At 47.8% G+C, this 21,634-nt stretch overlaps 2 protein-coding genes across 4 annotated transcripts in view; one reads left to right on the plus strand and one right to left on the minus strand.

The window, feature by feature from the left end:
* Nucleotides 1-224: 224 nt before the first annotated feature.
* TECPR1 (tectonin beta-propeller repeat containing 1) overlaps nt 225-21,634 on the plus strand; it is a 42,871-nt gene continuing 21,461 nt past the window's right edge. For 2 of the 3 annotated variants that reach the window (XR_013637332.1, XM_078862455.1), the window contains exons 1-9: nt 225-278; nt 13,694-14,062; nt 14,597-14,779; nt 15,578-15,700; nt 16,464-16,586; nt 17,142-17,316; nt 18,090-18,190; nt 19,561-19,662; nt 20,252-20,424. Coding sequence is in view for 2 of the 3 variants with exons in the window: in XM_078862455.1 (XP_078718581.1) it covers nt 13,832-14,062; nt 14,597-14,779; nt 15,578-15,700; nt 16,464-16,586; nt 17,142-17,316; nt 18,090-18,190; nt 19,561-19,662; nt 20,252-20,424 (1,211 nt within the window). In the remaining variant the exon portion in view is untranslated. The remainder of the gene's footprint in view (nt 279-13,693; nt 14,063-14,596; nt 14,780-15,577; nt 15,701-16,463; nt 16,587-17,141; nt 17,317-18,089; nt 18,191-19,560; nt 19,663-20,251; nt 20,425-21,634) is intronic. The other variant, XM_078862454.1, reaches the window with a different exon arrangement.
* LOC144944621 (neuronal pentraxin-2-like) lies at nt 1,683-11,529 on the minus strand. Its single transcript, XM_078872990.1, has 5 exons — nt 11,017-11,529; nt 6,779-6,995; nt 5,482-5,729; nt 3,753-3,932; nt 1,683-1,907 (listed from the first exon to the last, which is right to left on the minus strand). Exons 1-5 carry the CDS (start codon nt 11,527-11,529, stop codon nt 1,683-1,685), a joined length of 1,383 nt encoding a protein of 460 aa, XP_078729116.1.

Genomic DNA, 21,634 nt, shown 5'->3' on the forward strand with positions numbered 1-21,634 from the left:
AGCTCGGGAGCACGAGGGTTTGTTTGGACTCATGTGCACGCCGTGCTCATCAATTTGGAAAAAAACCAAGGGTGTGACTCAATAAAAGGGCCCGCCACGGATCCGCAGTGGTGAGGACTCTATCCTGTGGCCCTCATCATCTTGCGGGCCTCCTGTGGCTGCTGTGCTGGAGATGTGAGACGACCGACCACGGGGAAACTCCTCCTCATCCAAGGCCTGGGAACCAGCCGTGTTTGTGGTTCAGCACCGCGACCATCGCCTTGGAGTCCAGCCTGGGGGTGATAACACTATGTAACACAAATTTTGTTCCTGGGTACTAAGAGTTATTGTTTAAATTGTTTATGCATAAAAGGTATAGAAAATGGCTGTTCCCCACACTTTGCTTTTGTGACCAGGAGTTTGTGAACGAAAGACACATGCGCATGTTTTCTCATTGAAAATGGGTACATTTCAAAATATCACTGTCCTGGTCACAAAAGCAAAGTTTATGGGAATAATAGCCATTTTATGTACTTTTGAGGCATGAGCAATTAGGATATAACACTACCCAGGAACAAAAATAGTTTCAGTGTAACCACTTGCTAGCCGGTGGGCACGATCGACTGGGGCTCTGCAGTGGACGGCTGGTCCATTCACCAGTGGGTCGTCTCCACCCATCGTTTTTGGAGCCAGGTGTAGGGCATCACGGGGAACCACACCCGCTGTTGCCGTGAAGGGAACGCTTCGTGAGGACTGCGGGGTGTTGACAGATGGAACGTGTGGGGAGGAAGGGAGGTGATCCTTTGAGGTGGTGCTTGCAACGTTTTGTTTGATCTGTTCCAGAGCTGGGTGATACTGCGTGCGTGCCTTTTTCGGGGGGTTGCTCAGCCGCTTGCTCCCCCGCTTGCTCCCCCCAGTGTTCGTGGTGGAGGAAATCTGACGCTGTGGTCGTCGGGTTGTTGTGACTTTTGCTGTTGCGAGGGCCATTTGGGTTGGTATAATTGCTTGTGATGTGTGCACTCCTCTGGAGAAGTAGCAGTCCTGTTACCATTTGACAATTTAAAACTTGGACAAAAAATTTTAAGTTCAAAGTAAACGCTAAATCTGGAATATACTGGCAGCGGTCTTTTATTCTGCACACGGTCATTTGGGGCGTCGTGTGAAACGGGGGCCCCACCATAATCTAAACCACAGCGATGCTACCTAGGGTTTTGGGTGTAGACTGAAACCCTCAAGCATGTCCCAAAAGGACGAACCGTTGCAACCACATCTACGCCTCTATATAAGGAAAAAAATAGGTGGATTTCTCCACATCTGGCTGTCGCCTGATGAAGCAAGTTGTAATTACTGGTGAAACGTTGTACTCTGATTGTAAATGATGTGGCTTGGCTCTCCAACACACCGGCGTGCTGTACTAGTGACGAATTGGCCACGTTCTGTTTAAGCGAACAACCCTTACTAGTTGGGTGGTGGCGGTTTTTAACGACACATACGATCTAACCCAAAAAAAAAACGATTTGACATAAAAGAGATCTATATAAAATTCGAGTTAAACGCTGCTCTGCTCTCAAATATGTTCAAGTCTGCATGCATTTTCCTGTTGTGATGGTGTTTTCTCGTAATTTGGAGTACTGTAAATGTTGTATTTGCAGGCATGCACTTTTAGTGTGCACATTGTGAATGGCGTTGCGACGATTTCGCGGTTACAAGTAGACACGCTCAGGGCATGGCTCCAGAGGCCTCATGGCGGCGCCTCCGACGACCTGCACCATTTCACTGGTCCAAGAAAGGATGTTTCCAGACGGGTTGCTGGAGCAGTTCCACATGGAGGCCATCTCCGCAGGGGCCAGCACGCGGTCCCAAAGGTTGAAATACGCGAGCTCCCCAACAAAAGCCTGCGTGGCGTCAAAACGCCCACCCACCGTGTCCTGCAGAGGATAATAAAACAAATCCAAATCGGGAATGAAAACCCAGGTAAAACGATAATCTTGCAAGGTTTCAATCTTCATTTGAAGCTTTCGTGACTGCAGTAATCCATACCCCGGGACCCCCTCATCCCGCTTGTCCTTGTAAGGGCCGGGACGCTGTGTGGGCCAGTGGTGGGACTCTGGGACTCCCGGCTCTACGTCCTTGTAAGGGCGAGTTCCGAGGAAGCCAGAGTCTAGACCCGCATCTTGGCTGGGTCGGGTCGGATAGCCTCCCCTAGGGAAATTGTAGCCTGAGAACCCAAGAGCGTAGCCAGAGTCAGGCACGCTAGGAGGAGGCTGTGTCCCTAGGCTGTGTCCCTAGGCTGTGTCCCTAAGCTGTGTCCCTAGGCTGTGTCCCTAGGCTGTCAGAGTATTGTTGGAGTGGTGTATCGTAATAAAGAAGTTACCTCTACATTACACTTATATACCACTGCCAATGCAGTGTCACAACCGTACGTAGTCAACCGTGCTAATCGGAGCTGTGGTGTTGAGTCTATGGTCAGGGAGTTTATGGGTAGTGTTAGTCTATGGGCTAATCGGAGGTGCGGGACGGTGTATGCACCCTGTATATATTAACTATTCAGTGTTAGAATGTTTTGTAATAGTCATTACAATTTGAAATTTATACAGCATCTACATTACAAAAAATAACCCCAAGAAACAATATTCAAAAAGTAGTAGGCTTTCGTGACCAATAGAGGTTATTTTGGGTTAGATCCATAAATGAATGCCACATTCCCATGGTCGCTGAACGAGCCGCCCAGTTCCAACATCAGGCAGCTGGAGTCGGGCCAAGTTCCCAAGGCAGCCTCGCTGGGCTAACCCAACTCGGCTTCCGCATCCAATTTCGCCGTTTCGAAAGTTGATCCAGCACCCGAGCCGCCGTCAGAAACAGTTGTGATGCCAACGGGGTCAACGCGAACGAATAATTTCAGTCCTGGAGTCATGAATTTAAGTTGAATTCAGAGTTGCGTCTTTGTTAAATAACACCACGGAAAATTACATACGGTATATATATTGGCTTTGGTTGGCCTAAACTAGTCCAAATATAAGTGTAACCTTGTGAACAAATACTAAATTCTTATCACTTCCCCTCCAACCATCGAGGAAAGAGCGTGAGTGAGTTGTACATAGTGGCGGCCATGCAACATAACTGTGGTTCGTGAATTGGGGAGGTAAGAACAGGACCCTGCTGGGCAGTTTCTAATGGTCATAGAAACCTCATACCGTATATGAGACGATTTAGGCCAGAGTCTTCAGGTAGCCAATAAGTGTACTGTTATATCTGTTAAATATTACATATCTCCATATAAGGACACTTGATATGTTTTCGTGAAGACTTAAAATCTCTAAATAAATTACTACAAAACTGACCACTGAGCTCACCACTACAGTAAGCCCTCGTTTAACGCGGTAGATGCGTTCGTGAAAAGTGAAAACAATTTTCCCATAAATAATGTAACAAAGTTTGTCAAGATACGATGGACACGATAAGATGGCGGGACAAATAAGTGAGTGTACACCGCCGCGTTATTGTATAATTCCGCATACTGTATTGCATAGTACTGCTCAGCTGCGTAACTTAAAGTAGTCCACCGTTTTTCAGATATGAGGAGACCCTAGGAATTCCCCTACAAAATGGATAGGTTCGCCAGCTTGATTTTAGGGGGGGAAAAGAACAGTTCGCATCTGAGGTCTGTCAGAAGATGCCCTGAAACGTGAGATTTCTGCACAGAATTTGACTTTTTGCAATTGATGGCTGCACACGTGCCACCCATATTCTTTCATTGATGTCATTTTCCATACCTGTTCTTGGCCCAAAATGAGCACACCACCCGGCTTAATTGGATGCCAGGGAGCGAGTCCCTCTCCCACACCACGGCGTACACCGTCTTGGAAGGCTTCCCACACACCGTCCCGAGTGGTCCACGTTATGCAGACATGGTGCCAACCACCATCGTTAACAGACAGTGGTAGCTGGGCAACCTGCGTGAGCCAAAGGATTATCGTTGTCAGGCCACAGAGCTTCGCAAGCCAGACAGCTCAGTTCAAGATTGTGAAACAATAACAATTAAGCATACAATCTACGAAGTGAATACAGTCGACCCTTCCACATCGCGGAGGTTAGGGGCGCAGGCCCCCCACGATCTGGAAAAACCGCTTAAAATGTTTTGGTCCCCTTGGTGAGCGAAGCGAGCACCTCCAGTTACTAACCTTTGTTTAGGTTATCTCTACATTTCCAGCCTTTGTGTGTCGTCTGCTGTTGCGTTCTTTTCGCAAACTTATTTTTTTTCAAAATTTGACTTTAAAAAAAATTGCGAATATTTATGGTACTAAAAGATAAAACACATTAATATTATACAGTACTGTACATATATTTCATGCATTTATGAGTTCCTAAACTTTTTGTGTGTCGTCTGCGGCCTTCGCAAAACTCCAAAAAATTCCCATTTCATTTCTTATGCCGACCCCGCGATATATCGAAACCGCAATGGGGAAAGTCGCGATGCAGAAGGGTCGACTGTATATATGTTTTCATATCGTATGCATGTATGTTGAACTTCTTTAGCACTGTATGTAGCCAACCCTGCTAATCGGGGCTACACATGAGGCACATCCAATTTTTCATGAATAATCCCAATTGGCTCGAGTGCCTAAATTCTATATTTGGTAGATTTGAGTCACGATCTGAATCTTTTTTGCAGATTCAAGATCAGAATCTACCACGGCAAGGAATGCCTTGTCTTTGTAAAATTGACTACATATGTCTGCTAACATGGGAAATCCTCATCGTACAAGGGTAAAATTACTTTCTCTAGTGTAATGATGTAATGCATTGGAGATAATTGTCCAATATTGGAAATAGCGTTGAAAATCAAATAATTTTTATCAGAATTTTATAATCGTGGCCGTACATTAATAAAAATGATGCTCCTTTTGCCCACATTGAGATATGATATGGAGCCATAATCATAATTGAACCTTATATTGGTACCACCTCGCATAATGTCCGTGATGCAGTAATTTTTAGTCTGATGGTCGGCGATGCGGCAATCGATTCATCTCGACGAACTGTACACGATGCATTATGGTGCATACGAGCGTTCAGGGTTTCAGCGCAATCGTCCTCGCTGTGTTTCGACATCGCGGAGTGGCACTGATTTCGGATTGATTGGTACCCCAGTCGCGGAGTGAAGTACACCCCTGTAAAAAATATTGTCCCAGAAAAAAATATTTAACTGCCTCGGCCATTTTGTATTATTTGGTACCCCGAGTATCGCCATAAGAATCAATTGACGAGAATAATACGTAATTTATGATATTGCTTGTTTCCCCAAGAAAGCCTCAGTCTCATCTCTTTTTAAAGAGGGTCCTATATTTTCGGAATCACGATGGCGAAGTGTTTCCCAATTAAGTAATTTCCAAGTCGTTGTTTCTCCCAAATTCAAAACATTTGGACCATGATGCTGGCACGCAAAGTCCCAAATCTTCTGTTACGATGACGATTATGCAATGGCAGAGTTACGGCTTTTACCTTATCGTTGACCAGAAATTCCATGGGATGGTTCCCCCACTCAATGAGCACAAGCTCATTGGCCTGGCCCGGAACAGCATAAGAAAAAGGCGTTCCTAGCCCAGCCGCTCCAGGGGCGGCCCGAAGCCACATGCACATGGTCACTGCGTACAGCTCAGGCAGCGTCTCTTCAAAGCGTCCGCACATATAGTTGGTTCGGAGTGGTAAGGATAGTTTGAACTCGCCTGGAGGATTGAGGCCTGACACTCCTGCTGTAAGAAATGCAATTTCACATGCATCACAACACTTTAGGATTTGCAACTAGGCATTGCAGTTCGCATACAAAAATACATTGTAAAGTTGTGTCATGTTTTTGTTAGTGAGTGAGCCCATACACTTGATATAACCAGAAACTGAAATAAACCCATCGAGACTCATGAAACAACATTGCCTCCTGTGCAAGGGCGGCCTGGCTTACGTAAAGACAATTTAAGTCTACGTTAGTTCTAGTCAGCTCATGAATAGCTACTAATAAGTACGAGCTAAGTTCAGATCACATAACTCTTTCATGGTTTACGAAATATCACTGCATAATTTGCTGACTCCAAATTACGCAACTGAATACCATTTTTCATTTGCAAATTATGTCAAAGTCAAACGTGTTGCCACGCGTAATGGGCATACATAATTTGAAAGTGAAATTTCAAGGCACACGCAAGATTTGCAATCAGACATATGGTGCGCTTACAGAACACCGTTCATACTGTAACATTTACATTCACAACTGCTTTGCCCTCGTTAAAAGCCCCATCATCGCAAAGGATCAATTTTAAATAACAAGCATAACCACTGACCACAGGGCTGGCATTGACGAAACGTGGCAACCTTTTTTAAATCCTTTATATTAAGTTCACTTGCTTGCTCGCTTGCGCGCTTACGACCGTGCACATTTTTCGGTCGTTTTTTAACCCACTTCCCGTGATCCAATCGAGCTGACATTTTGCACACAGACTCGTTGTGCGTGACAATTTATTTTCGTGAAAATTTTTTTCCATAACTTTACACTTTTTAGGATTTTTTAAAAATATTTAATTACCAATTGCTTAATGGTGGCAGGCAATCATCTGACCCATAGGTGGCAGCCATCTCAAGCCAGAGGACGAGAGGACTCTAGCCGCCACGCATATAAAGGATTTATAGTGAAAAACTTTGTTTTTACGGGTTAATTTTTACGCTGCCCTGCACGACGGTTGGGACAACACAAAAATCAGACGCACGCATCATCGCAACAAAATAAGCCGCGGCGCGCGTGACGGACCTCGCTCCAATTCGGACACCTTTCGCGCAAGGTCGGCGAACTGTGCCTCGAGCATCGCCCGCTGCGCCACCGTCTCGTTGTGAGCGCGCAACTGGCCCGTGAGGTGCGCTTGCACGCGGGCGAGGAGACGCGCTCCCAGCCGCTCCACGTGCTCGGACAGCAGCGCCTGCAGTCCGGCTACGTTCACCGGCCGCTCGCTCACGTTCTCCTGCTGTTGCTGCACGCGCAAAGACAAAGATCCCCCGTGTAGCCTTAGCAGATTGTTGGGGCAAGTGATGTTAGCGAGCACCTATGAAGGCCGGAATGGCACACGAGGGGGTGGGTGGTCAGCACCACGCCTGAATGCCTTTGTCTCCATAGTGGCGATGTTTACACACCACGCAGGTACTCATTTGAGGCCGAGTCGACCTAGGGGAGGCCCAGGACCGGTTCGGATAATCGTCCCTGGTGTTGGCCATGAGCAGGAATTGAACTGGGGTCACTGGGTTAATAGCGCAGCACAATAACCGCCACACTACCGCTCCCCACTACCACTCCCCCTACGCACGCACACACACAAGACATATGCTCCTTAGTTGCTCACGTGTACCGTGAGCTTCTGGATTTTCGTGGTGATTTACTGCTCGAATGAGCATTTGAGGCAGCATTCGTATGTTTACAGGCCGATGCCATTGGTGGAATATTGCACATTCCTTTGACAGGGTCGAGTCCATCCAGGGGACAACTATTGTTGAATTCCCCTGGGATGTTAGGCTGAGTCAACCCCCCAACCAGTTTTGAACTCGCAACCTTCCAATTACGAGCCGCTCGCTAATTCGCTAAACTAAACTAATTTTTTTATTTTGTCAGGTTAAGGCCTCTTTTTCAGAAGCGACCAGGGCCACAAATGACGGCTCAACGCAGTGGCATATCACGTGGAAATGAATAACAGCCAAATAATAAAAATGCGCGTTTCTAAATGTGGAGGGAAACACCGAAGAAAATCCACAAGACCAGGGGGAGAGACACATGCAAACTCCAAATATACAGCAGGCATCAGGGTCGGGATCGAACCCACGACCTCCTGTATACCAGGCGAGGTAGTTAACATCTCGCCACCGTGGCGCTGAGCCACCTGGCGAGGGGAAATTAAACTTCAGTTTCATTTATTTGGTATAACCCTGTGAGCCATTCGGCTCTTGAATCGGGTGCAACAGCAACAAACAAAAAACAAAAACATGAACAAGAAAACATCTTAAAGTGACTATGCGCAAACAGAAAAATCCAGGAAAAAACTCCAAAGGCTTCCAGAAAAAAGCACCGTACACCAACGCTGTGCAAAAATCCCAGTGGGATGCAAGATAAACAACAACAACCACAAGACAATTTAGATTAAAGCCATCATTCTAACTCCGTACTACAATGGCCAAACCAAAAACTTTTCGAAATCACCAAAATAAAGCCATAAGCAATGTAACAGTGATCATAGGAACTGTGACCGAAATTTCACAAATTTCACAATAAACGACATAAACAACATGTATCACCAAACCCTATAGCCATAGCTGGCTGCATGAGTCACTCCACAATAGCAGTCGCATCAGTAGGAGTATCAAATGCACCTTTAAAAATCAGCACACTAAATCAAAACACAAGATCATACGTCGCAGCGGTCAGCATACGTTGCAGCGGTCATCATAAACTGATGCCTCCAAATACTGTAAATAATTTGATATCAGCCAGCATTACAAAATAATCTACTCTCTTTGTTGTCACTGGGTGACTCAGGTTGCCCCTAACTTTTGGCAACGTGGCCCGCTTTTGGATTTGCTCAAAATCAATCCCATCAACATTAAATTAAACATATGCGAGTGCCAAACTGAGATGAAATAATGCAACACAGTCCGTTCTCCTATCACGGCGGTGGTTGCGTTCCTGAAGAACAATGCGTTCTGGTAAAATCGCGTTCTAATAAATGATATATTGTATGTGGGGTAAAGCACGTCCACAATAATATGTGAGACGCGTAACACAGGCCGAACAAAGACTGAGGCGTGTGGATAGCATCTAAAAGCATCCAGCAGCATCCCACCTCGTGTTATGCTACGCCGTGGCAGCCGTTACAACCGCGTTATTTCCAATTCGCGTCCGCGTTATATATATTTTAAAAAAAAGTTTTCCCTCATACATACATCGCGTTGTATCCAATTCGCGTTATGAAAACGACACATGGTGTTATGGGAAACAGACTGTACTGCATATAATGTAAGGCACATAATTAACATTTCATCTACATACAGTCATTAACACACACCATTTCCTTACATAAACTACAATACGTACATCATTGACTTTGTTCAACAAATTCTATCACAATAATTATTTAATATACAGTTCACGATTGGCATGTATTGTTATTTCATATGATGAGATTTTGCAAGAGAGAAAAAAAACACAATCGTTGACTTCAACTTAGCTGGCAAGACCTGAAAGGTGCTCCGTGCATTCCGATTGCAGGGAGCGTAAAATGATACATCGCTATTCTCTACATTTTAATGTTTGACTTCTTAAGACAGGGCACACAACAATGAACCCAAGCCGCTTGCAAACAACTCTCTCAGTCTGCGTGACACGAGTGCGGGAGGGAGATAATCCTTGATCTTTCAAAATCCACTCTTTACATGCCCAGGGCGAATCCGTGAACGGGTAAATTGTAACACATGACGTACTAATAGGTGTACACTTGTACAAAATGCTTTGGCACGCGTCGTGACCGGGCACTGCAAGATCGGACCGTGTCCGTCCGGTGCTCGCTGAGCTGCATTAGCTTCCGGTTGCCAGACGAATGCGTTGTTAGAATGTCGCCCTCATTACACAGACAAAGTACTTGCCACAAGTGAACCACAGTACCTCGCTGATCGCGTCAAGGAGGATAAACCATCACGCGAACTCCGCTCATCATCGCATCAGCGGCTTTTGGCTGGGCCATCGACCAAAGACGGTCACCGCATCGCTCGCTTTCAGATGCGCCCCTGTGGCCGTCTGGAACGTTCTTCCTTCCGATATTGGGAAGCCACTGGAGCTATGCACTTTTAAAACTAGATTTTATAAGGTCATTTCTTTAAAACTGATTTTTGTGTTTAGTTTGGTGTCCTTCCCCCGCACCTCCGATTAGCACGGTTGGCTACGTACGGTGCGAAAGAAGCTCAACATACATGCATGGGGAATACACAGCTTATACCAAAGTATACTATAGAATCCACGATTGCTTGTTAATTTTGTGTTGTAGAAGGCCCCAACTCCCACCATCCCCCATGTGTCACACACCTTGTGCTTCCTCCGTGCCGCGTTTTACAAAGATGTTCATTCACAAATTAACGTTTGGCTCAGATCGTCGCGTGACACAAATGTGTGTCGCACACCCTCCTCCACCCGACACAGGCAATGAACGAAGTGTTCACGTGAACAAACGTGCCGATTTTATTCAAGTTCGTTCACGTACAGATCTGTTTTTGTTAATTGGCTGTGTCTGGCGGAGCTGGGTGTCCAAACACACATTTTACTCACACGGCGAAATTGACCCAGCAATCAATTATGAACACACGCGTGTTCAGGGAAGTGCTTTCATTGAGGATTTTACTCAGCGAAAGGAACATCAACAGAGGATTGATACGCATTGACTGAAAGCTTACGTGACTGCAGGAATTAATATTCTTTGGGTCTTTCGGTAAAGTCGCGTAGATAGGGTCAAAGAAAATAACAAAAAACTATGACGTTTCGATCGCAAGACAAGCGGTCGTCATCATGATGACCTATTTACGTGACTTTACTGAAAGACCCAAAGAATATTGATACGCATGGCAACCATACCCAACGTCCCCAGCAAATAGAAAAGCTGCCATGATAATGTATACCCCCATCTACTCTACCGGTACAATACAAATGCGTGGCATTCAAATATAATTATTACCGGAAAAGAGTGAACTATCCGTATGCTCAGGGTCGTGTTTACATTCGAGGATTTGACTCATCGAAATGAACATCAACAAAGGATCGATACGCATGGCAACCATACCCAACATCCCCAGTTAAAAAGAAAATCTGCCACGATAGCTTATTCCTGCATCTACCACACCGGTGCAATACAAACGCGCAATTATCACCGCAAACGGTGAACTATCCGTTGAAGTTCCACGTGCGTGCTTGTGCCGGCCCATGTGGATGGGCCACCCCGGTGACAAAAAATAGAGTGTCCATACCTCGAGTATCTCCATCCGCTGGGAAAGAGCGAGCAGGCTACGTGCCAGGTGGTCTGTGGAGGCTCCTGGCGGGTCACCCATCGTCTCCTTGACGGGCGGGCGAGCCAGACCCTTCATACGAGCCGGGCGTACGGCTCCCTGCCCACCTGAAGCACCTCCCGCTGGGCCACCCTCGCAGCCGCTGAGCTTTGCCGTCAGCTCCTTGATGACCTCCTTCTGGTTAATTATGGTTTCGCGCTGCTGCAGAATTGCTTCTTGAAGCTGCGTGGGAGCGCGTGGATCGGTGGAACCCACGGGAGTGAATTTACCGCCCGATGCCGACTGCCCCATGGGGCACGCCACGCCAGCTTCTGGCTCAGCAGGGGCAGGCTCACACACGAGCCGCAGAGGGGGGGCATGCTCCTGTTGCCCCAGTGCTTCGGCTCCCGCCAGCAGGAGTAGTGCTACGTTGGCTACAAACAGCGGGAAGAAGCGAATTCTCGCTTGCATCCCGGTTGAAATACGTTCATCCATACTGCACACCTTTTTTCTTTTACCCGTTATCTCTCCTTACCTATCTACCTGGGTGCCCACGTGTCCAGCGACCTGGTCAGCAGCCTGGTTTGCCACGGAGCTTCTCTCGCATGTGGCCCTGACATGTGGACAGGAACGGGACGAACTGTATGTGGGCCGACAGATGCGGATCAGCGGTTGCGACGGATTACAATGCATCGGCCGCTTAAGCCACTCATGTGACATTGTGTCCTCATAATGGTTACAAATACACCACAATTCGCCCCCTACAACAAAAAAAGAAACTCGGCGGTGTTCAACGCAGCGCCTTAAGTGGCCTAAAATACAATGTTTCGCTCCAGATGATCGCTGCAAAGTATGATCTGTGTTTTGATTGAGTGTGCTGATCTTAAAGGTGCATTGAAAAATGTTGACACTCCGACTGATGCTCCTGCTGTTGTGGAATGACTCATGCAGCCAGCTATGGCTGCAGAGTTTGGTGGTACATGTTGTTTATGTCGTTTATTGTGAAAATTCTGTCACAGTTCCTATGATCACTGTTTCATTGCTTTTATGGCTTTATTTTGGTGATTTTCGAACAGTTTTTCGGTTTGGCCATGTTTGTTTGTTGTAGTACAGAGTTAGACTGATGGCCTTAATCAAAGTTGTCTTGTGGTTGTTGTTGTTGTTTGACTTGCATCCCACTGGGATTTTTGCACACAGTGTTGGTGTACGGTGCTTTTTCTGCAATATTTTGCTGTCTTTTCTTGGATTTTCTGTTTGCACATAGTCACTTTAAGATGTTTTCTTGTTCATGTTTTGTTTTTTTTGTTTGTTGCGGTTGCACCCGATTCAAGAGCCGAATGGCTCACAGGGCTATACCTAATAAATGAACTTGAAATGAACTTGAACTTAAACATTTTCCGGGGCGTGCTTGAAATACGATTTTTCACACTCGGATATCTGACTTGAATATTTCTACGCGGACAATCCTTCCGCTGGCAATTACATTTACATCGGCGTTGTGTCCACATTGATGAGCAAAAAAATTGTGCCAGCATCGAAGCGGTTAGTCTCTAAAGTGCTCACCGTGATTGGCACCGCTACCCGGACCACGCGCCCACGCTGGTCTCAGGGCCTACTGCCCTCAAGGTTTCACTGTCACTGTGACAATAGCTAACATTAGGACCAGGCTGGGCAACTGTGTAAACATAGCTACGAGCAGGGTTAATTTAAACTATTTAAAAATATATTTTACCAGTTGAGGCGCACTGAAGTATATAGCTCTTTTTCAGAAGCGACCTGGCCACAAGTGATATAGCACAACAAAGTGGCTTATCATGTGTAAATGTATAACAGCCAAACACTCTAAACGCATGTTGATTCTAAATGTGGAGGGGAAAACCCGAGGACCTGGGACATGTCCACGCCACCACGGGGAGAACATGCAAACTCCAAATCTACAGGCGTCAGGATCTTAATCGAAGGCACCACCTCCTTCATACTAGGCGAGTTAGTTGACATCTTGCCACTGTGGCGCCCCATTGCAGTCGTGTTTGTCTAGAGATCAATCACCACCACATCTTTGGTCAGTCTGTCGTCAGACTAAGAATCAGTGACAACAAGGAGATCAGTCGATCACCACCTGGAGATCAATGCTATCACCTTGAGATCAGCATCACAAATGTGCTGGTGGTGATGCTTTGTTGGCAATGATGGTGCACGGACCCAGTTAACAGAACAACTCAACACATGCAGATCAATCAGCCCGGAGGTCAGCCTGTCAGCACCTGGAGGTCAGTCAGCACCTGGGGGTCAGTCACCAGCTGGGGGTCAGTCAGTCACCTGGGGGTCAGTCACCAGCTGGGGGTCAGTCAGTCACCTGGGGGTCAGTCACCTGGGGGTCAGTCAGTCACCAGCTGGGGGTCAGTCACCAGCTGGGGGTCAGTCACCAGCTGGAGGTCAGTCAGTCACCTGGAGGTCAGTCACCAGCTAGGGGTCAGTCACCTGGGGGTCAGTCACCTGGGGGTCAGTCACCACCTGGAGGTCAGTCACCATCTGGGGATCAGCTGGGGGTCAGTCACCAGCTGGAGGAGAGTCTCAGTCACCACCTTGCAAATCGGTCTATCATCAATCGCATCGAGGTCGTCTGTCACCATCTGTCACCATCTGTCACCGTCTGTAGGCAACAGGAAGCGGTCCCGCTGCGCCCCCTGCTGGGCTGAGCTTCGCAGCCTCTCCCGGCATCGCAGGCGCGACTCCCCGCGACTCCCCGCGGCCTTTAACAAGCGAGGCGGGTGACGGCGGCGGCAAGGGGCCGGTCATGGCGGGGAGCGGCGGCCGCCTGTGGGCCCTGGACGTGCGGGGCCGCGCCTTCACGCTCGCCCCGGCCGAGAGCCGCTGGAGGCCGTGCCCTGACCCGCGCCTGGAGCTCAAGCGACTGTCCGCCGGGCCGCAGGGCTGCTGGGCCATCGGCTACGACCATCGCGTCTACGCGTTCGTGCGGCCCGGGGACATCCCCGTGCGGGTACAGGAAGAGGCCTTCGAGAACCAGGTGAGTCGAGCGAGCAGGTGAGCAGTGGGGCCGGTGGGCCGGTGGGCCGGGGGGCCGGGTGGGGCCTTCCTTGGTGGATTCGGGACGACTCCTTCTGAGACGCGAGGCTTTACGGCGATGCTGCTGCTGCTCGGTGTGGGGGGAGCGGTGTGGTGAGAGCGGTGTGGTGAGAGCGGTGTGGTGAGAGCGGTGTGGTGAGAGCGGTGTGGTGAGAGCGGTGTGGTGAGAGCGGTGTGGTGAGAGCGGTGTGGTGAGAGCTACGGTGTGGTGGTGGGAGAACGGCGGTGTGGTGAGAGCTGTGCTGTGGTGAGAGCGGTGGTGTTTTGGGTGCGGTGTGGCGAGTTCCATCCCCGCTCACGGCCGCCACCAACGCCGGAGACGATTATCTAACCCGGTCCTGGGTCGACTCAACAGCACTTGCCCCCGCGACTATCTGTCACGGCTCCCCGCTGGGGCACCTTTGTCTGTGTGTCTTTGCTGCACCCCCCCCCCCAATACCCCACGGCGGCGGTTGGGAACCTTTCGACCGATCAGCGCTGGAACCCCGTGGACGGCTTCGGCGCCAAGCTCCTGCCCAGCGACCGCTGGGGCTGGAGCACCGAGGACGGACTGGGCCCTCGCTTCCTGGCCCAGGTGCAGCTGCCCTCTCCTGCCTGGGAGTGGGAGGGCGATTGGAGTCTCTTCCTCAGCATCGCCGGAGAGCCCACGGAGGCACAGGCGAGTTTCCCCAACCATCGTCCACCACCTTTCGCAGCCAAACCGGCCCACTTTTTTTTTTGTTGTGAACAAGTTGTTTGTTCAGCCTTCGACGAACAGCGGTTGGCCTACGTACGGCGCGAAAGAAGTTCAACGTGTGTGCGCACATACCTACACGAACTCCAACGCCGTCTTCCACCAAGCCCACCTACCTAAACGTGCTCCACCACGGTGGCGAGATGTTAACTACCTCGCCTGGTATGCAGGAGCGCGTGGGTTCGATGCCCACCCTGACCGACGCCTGCTGTATATTTGGAGTTTGCGTGATCTCCCCGTGGTCACGTGGATTTTTCTCCGAGTCCTGCGGTTTTTCCCTCCATATTTAGAATCAACATCACCACGCGTTTAGAGTATTTGGCTGCTATAAATGTCCACGTGATAAGCCACTTCGTTGAGCTATCATTTGTGGCCAGGTCGCTTCTGAAAAAAATCTGTATAGCTCAGTGGACCTTACCTGGTACAATAAAACATTGTTTAGTTTTAGAACCCAGTGACCCGAGTTCAATTCCCGCTCACAGCCAACACGATAATGTGAATTGGTCATGCCCCCCCCCCGCCTAGGTCGACTCAGCCTCAAATGAGTACCTGGTGTGGTGTGTAAACATCATCAGTCGGGAGATAAAAGGAGCCGGGTGTGGTGCTGGCCACCCACCCCCTCGTGTGCCGTGCCGGCCTTCATAGGTGCTTGCTAACAGCACTTGCCCCTACAGTCTGTTAAGGCTATACATCGGATCTTTTTGTTTGTGTGTGTCTGTACAGGGATGGACTTATGCTTTAGACTTTCCTGCTCCGTATTCCCATAAAAAGCACTGGAATTCGTGTGTCCGGCGGCGACGCTGGATCCGCTACCGTCGCTACACTGCCATCAACAAGTGGGCTCAGGTGCGTGCTGGTTGCGTGCACGTGCTCAGAGCACGGCTTCTGTGCTGGAAAACATACCTACGGCTTGTCTATGAGACCTTTTTGGCAGTATCAAAAATTATGAAAAATAAGAATAGGTTTTACCCTTGCAGTTTCAAAGACAATAAGTATATTATCAGAGCATGGTTGTTGGCATCTTTTTGCCACGAGCATGTGTGGTTAATGCAGACATGATGCCTTGCAAAAGGTATCCATTTGGTGTTTGAACATATTAACACCTGTTCTATTGCCAGAAAGGGTAAAACATATTCCTATTCTTCATTATACCTGCTGCTGTGCAAAACAAACGTGAAATGGATGCTAAGATTTTCGTGACAAGCCATGATGCGCAACACGAGAAGGGCCGGAAGAGCACATTGCATGCGAGTGTTGTCGATGTTATTCGACAAAAACGCTTGCGCTGGCTCGGGGCGTGTGCAGGAGGGGGAGAGACGCGACGATCGCCAAGACGCGCACATTGGCGTGGTCTACATTCGTCGGGCGTCCCAAGGGGAAAGACCTAGGACCCGATGGCGTGTAACTGTTAGGGTAGATCTTGGATGTGCCGTTTCTACTGTGCAGTAGCTGCAGGATGCGGGAGAGGGTAGAAAGCATTGGTGGTGAGGTGTGGTGAGCGTCAACAGCTTTGGCCACGACCGCACGTTGATCTTGAAAAACAAAAAAACGTCGCTGTTGGTGCGCGTCACGTATCCACGAGGTTGTTTTTGTTTTTTTTGTATTTCAGATTCCAGTTCAGGAGGAGGGTTCGTACCAAGATTTGTTCCACGATGTTTGTTTGGGTGGATGGGACCTTGCAGAGGAGCCACCCGGACAGCTCTCCGTGTGGGCCGTGACCACCGAGGGCAAGGTGAGGACACAGCGCCAACTGCCACCCTCTATCCCAGAGCTTCTAAAGTTTTGTTTGGTTACTGCACCACCCCTTGTTGAATTTAGTTTCAGCCTGGAGGTCAGTCTGCCCTCCATGTTGAACTTCTTTCGCACCGTACGTTACCAACCGTGCCCATCGGAGGTGCGGGCGAAGGACAACAACTAAACACAAAAAGCAGTTCTAAAGAAAGGTGTTTTAAATGTAGATGACTTAAAAGTGGAAGGAAGAGCGTTCTAGACGGGCACATCAACATCACCACCATCACCACCATCAACGTCAATACCCCCCACTTCCTCATCATGCAGGTACCTCCTCAACGCCACCACCATTATCGTCATCGCCACCACCATCATCGTCATCGCCATCATCGTCATCGCCACCACCATCATCGTCATCGCCATCATCGTCATCGCCGCCACCATCATCGTCATCGCCACCACCATCATCGTCATCGCCACCATCGTGCATGTATGGACGTTGAACTTGTTTCGCACCGCACGTGGTCGACCGTGCCAATCGGTGGTGTGTGTGTAGGTGCTCTATCGAGATGACGTGCATCACTCCAACCCAGAGGGGAGAGAGTGGATCGGGGTGGAGATCCCGAGCGAAGCCCTGCAAGTCAGCGCAGGGCCCATTTCACTCGTCTGGGTCTTGCTGTGGGAGGGCAAGCTCCTGGCGCGTGAAGGTGTCAACCAGAAGAACCCGATGGGTAAACGCGCCGCCACTCACCAAGCGCTGCCCCCCTGTCTGACATATTCAATTATAAAAAATACATATATATAGTCTGTTCTCCTATAACGCGGCAGTTGCGTTCCTGATGAACACCGCATTATGGCAAAATAGCGTTATAATAAATAATATATAACATATGGTAAAAAGCACAGTCCGCGATAACACGTGAGATGTGTCGACTGAACAAAGACTGAGGCGTGTGGGTAGCATCTAGAAGCATCCAGCAGCATCTCGTCTTGTGCGACGCTACGCCAAGGCAGCCGTACAATGGCTTATTGCTACTCGCACGATGTAGTTCTGGTCACTCGATCGGGTTGTATCCAATTCGCATCCGCGTTATGAAAAAACGTTACCTAATACCTTCATCACGTTACATCCAATTCGCGTTACGGGATAACAGACTGTAATTATGAAATGGAGAGCTCCCAGATACGCAATTGGGTTTTGGATGTTTCTATAATCTACAGATGCCTATTATAAGATAGAACAATTTATTTCGATTTAAAGCTTTCGTGACTGCAGGGATTCATCTTCTTGGTTCTTTCGGTAAAGTCACGTAGAAATAAAACATAATAAAATATTTTATAATTTATGATAAAGGAAATTTCGATTGGAAATTGTATAATTACACCTCATAATGCAATAATATCTAAAATGCTCAATTCTAAACGTTGCAATGCGCGTGGTTAAACAACGTTGTAGTCCGTTGACCCGTTCCTAATTTGCTGCCGCAATGTTGTGCGATTGCAGGTGAAGGATGGGTGGTGGTGGACCCCCCAGAGCACGAGTTTGGTGTCGTGCAGGTTTCTGTTGGCACGCGGGTCATCTGGTGTATCACAAGCGATGGACAGGTGACAACATCACGTGACCATTATAAAGACAAAGATCCCCCCGTATAGCCTTGACAGACTTTTTGACAAGTGTCGTCAGCAACTACCTATGGGTGGCCAGCACCACGCCTGGCCGCCTTTATCTCCGCTATGCCACTGCTTCCCACATTACTACAGTACAATACTGTTTCTGTGCAACTACACCGATTTGGCTGTTGGGTCCCAGTGTGCCTTTAGATCCATTGAGACAGTGGATGATTGTTCTGTTCATCTGCCAACCGGTAAATATTCCACACCTCTGGCGATTTGATTGACATGATTTGGGGTCAAAGTTTATTTCTAGAATGTATTCTTCTGTGTTTACTATATTGTCTTTGTTTTTTATTCTGATTTGTACAGGTTCATCTTCTCCATAATCGTACATATACTTAGCATATAATTAACATAAATACAAATTGTATTGTGTGCTAAACTATTTAAATCTATAAATTGATGCACATTTCACGCCGACTTCTGAGTACATCTGTACACGCGTTCGTCATTTGTATAACTTTGAAAACTTGTCCTCTAAAATGCAGTGCGACACAAATTATATTCATCTGAAAGCACTATTCAAAAAGTGTGACATTCGTAACATCACTGTTTCTATTTTCGATGTCGGGTGCGAATGAAGACACTTCATAGACAGTCAGCCATAGGCAGAGGTGACCAAGATCTCGAGTCTAGACTTGAACAAGGGGCATGTAGCACAAACTTGCTGGGGAGAGCAAGTTCCAGGTGATGAGGGCAGCAGTGGAGGAGTGATCTGCCACTGGGCGAAGGTTGACGGGGGCTGAGCGAAGGCCTTGGTTGCTGGGGTGAAGAGCATGGAAAAGGGCGGGTAGAGTGACGTGAGAAAGGGCGAGTCCGTGAGATGTGGAATTTCCACAGCTGGCTCTACGTGATTTTATCTTCATCGCCTGGTATGCAGGAGGTCAGGTGTTCGATCTCGACCCTGATGCCTGTATAATTGGAGTTTGCATGTCTCTCTCCCCGTGGTCGCGTGGATTTTTTTCTCTGGGTCCTCCGGTTTTTTTCCTTCCACATTGAGAATCAACGTGCGTTTATATTATTTTGGTGCTCCACGTGATAAGCCACTTCGTTGAGCTATCATTGGTCGCTCAGATGTTCGATCTCGACCCTGATGCCTGTATAATCGGAGTTTGCATGTCTCTCTCCCTGTGGTCGCGTGGATTTTTTTCTCCGGGTCCTCGTTTTTTTTCCTTCCACATTGAGAATCAACGTGCGTTTGTATTATTTTGGTGCTGTAAATTTCCACGTGATAAGCCACTTCATTGAGCTATCATTGGTCGCTCAGGTGTGGTTCGCCGTGGCGATGTTTGTGTGCTCAGGTGTGGTTCCGCCGTGGCGTGTGCGCAGACAGTCCCGCTGGCCTCAGCTGGGTGTCTATGGTCAGCAAGATGATGATGGTCAGCGTGGGGGTCAACGATCAGGTGTGTGTGTGCACGGCCTGTCGGTTCAACGTGTGTGCATTTCCCATGTTGTAATACGGTGCGGCGAAGTGGCCCTTATTTGATGCATGGATATTTTTTTTTATACATGGCACCGCTCCAGACGCAACTGTTGGTAAACTTACGTAACGCCATCATTGTTTTGTTACATGTTCGGCTTCAATCAATCACTAGAGCACGGTCATAACCTTTGCCGTACAGTATTTTTGTGGTTCAGTGTGTGCGTGTGTGTAGAAGTGGGGAGCGGTAGTGTAGCGGTTAACGCCGTTGCCCTGCGAACCCTGGTGACCCGGGTTCGATTCCCGCTCACGACCAACACCAGTGACGATTATCTGAACTTGTCCTGGGCTTCCCCTAGGTCGACTCAGCCTCAAATGAGTACCTGGTGCGATGTGTAAACATCGCCACTGGGGAGACAGCGGTGGCCGGGCGTGGTGTTGGCCACCCACCCCCTCGTGTGCCGTGCAGGCCTTTATAGGTGCTCGCTAACAGCACTTGCCCCTACAGCCTGCTAAGGCTATATGGGGGATCTTTGTATTTTTGTGTGTGCGCGTTTGTGTGTGCGTGCCAGGTGTTTGGGGTGGGTCGGGAAGACCGGACGGTGTACTTCCGTCAGGGTGTGTGTGCCGACGAGGCGAGCGGGAAGGTGTGGAGGCCCGTAGTGTGCGAGCGCGATGCGGAAGAGGGCGTGGAGCAGAGGGCAGCAGGCGGCTCCCACAGGAGCAGCATCACCAGCCTGAACAGGTGACCACACCTGATGGGCAAGGGTCCTCTAGCAGGTGCCCACACCTGAACGACAGGGGTGCCATAGCGGCTCTTCAGCATAATATGTTGAATTCCTCAAGTGGCGTTGAAATGAATGATCTACACGAAACGTGTGCCTTTAATCTGGTACCAAGCTTTTTCTGAAAAAAAAACATTTTTATGAATTTTGATTTAAAGTTTTCGTGACTGCAGGGATTCATATTCTTGGTTCTTTCGGTAAAGTCACGTAGAAGGGAAATTAAATAATATAAAACAATAAAAATTCTCACAACATTTCGACTGCAACACAAGCAATCATCAAAAAGCGCCATTTTTTTCAAATTTTCTTGCTGTGGATTTCACACCTGATGATGATTGCTTGTGTTGCAGTCGAAACGTCGTGATAATTTTTATTTTTTTATTGTTTTATATTATTTTATTTCCCTTCTATGTGACTTTACCAAAAGAACCAAGAATATATTTTTAGAAACTTTTTTATTTTAGCATAATGAAATTCCGAGATACTTTGTTTGCTTATTTAGAGAATATCCAAGGCCCCTGGATTGTTGTTAATAAGGTATACAAAAGCTAGTAGAGGTGGTACCACTTTGTTTACACGTACTTTTGGTCAGTGCACAGATACATGTGGAAGTCAACCAATACAAAATATAGTTTTCAGCATAATTTCGTGGCTTTTTGCAAAGGTTTGTGATTCGATTCTGGCTGGCTGCTCTGGTTATTGCTGTGGGTATATTAAGCATACATATGTACCGTCTGTTTCAAAGTGAACATGAAAGATTCCATCATCTTGTTCAAAGAAGAGTATTCCATTTTTTTTATATTAAATTTAAATACTTCGTTGGAAAACACATAGCAATCAACACCTCCGACTGAAACATTTGCAAAACCCTTCTGAAATATAGTTTTGAGACTCGGTGTTGCTTTTGTGGGTAATTAAGCATAATGCAGTCGAACCCCTCTTAATGACCACCCTTGTTAACGACTAATCGGTTAACGACGAACCTCCATAGAGCCCAATGTGTTCGCTTACCGACCTGTAAACGATGGGCTGTTGTAGGTATAGTAAATATTAATTAATGCATTGGTTAACCATGTTTATTTTCATATTACGTGTTTATAATGTTCCTAGTATCTATATGTATTAATGCCCATTGTTTAAATATGATAAAGTACTTTCTTGGGTGAAAAA

Source organism: Lampetra fluviatilis, chromosome 1 (genome assembly GCF_964198595.1).
Source record: "Lampetra fluviatilis chromosome 1, kcLamFluv1.1, whole genome shotgun sequence".
NCBI lineage: Eukaryota > Metazoa > Chordata > Hyperoartia > Petromyzontiformes > Petromyzontidae > Lampetra > Lampetra fluviatilis.

Excerpts from the sequence above, each read along its gene's own strand:
- LOC144944621 (XM_078872990.1), bottom strand. The coding sequence starts at position 11,529 with ATGGATGAACGTATTTCAACCGGGATGCAAGCGAGAATTCGCTTCTTC. Across the intron at positions 6,996-11,016 it reads AGCGGATGGAGATACTCGAG|CAACAGCAGGAGAACGTGAG; the intron begins GTATGGACACTC and ends TTGCGCGTGCAG. Across the intron at positions 1,908-3,752 it reads TCATTTTGGGCCAAGAACAG|GACACGGTGGGTGGGCGTTT; the intron begins GTATGGAAAATG and ends TATCCTCTGCAG.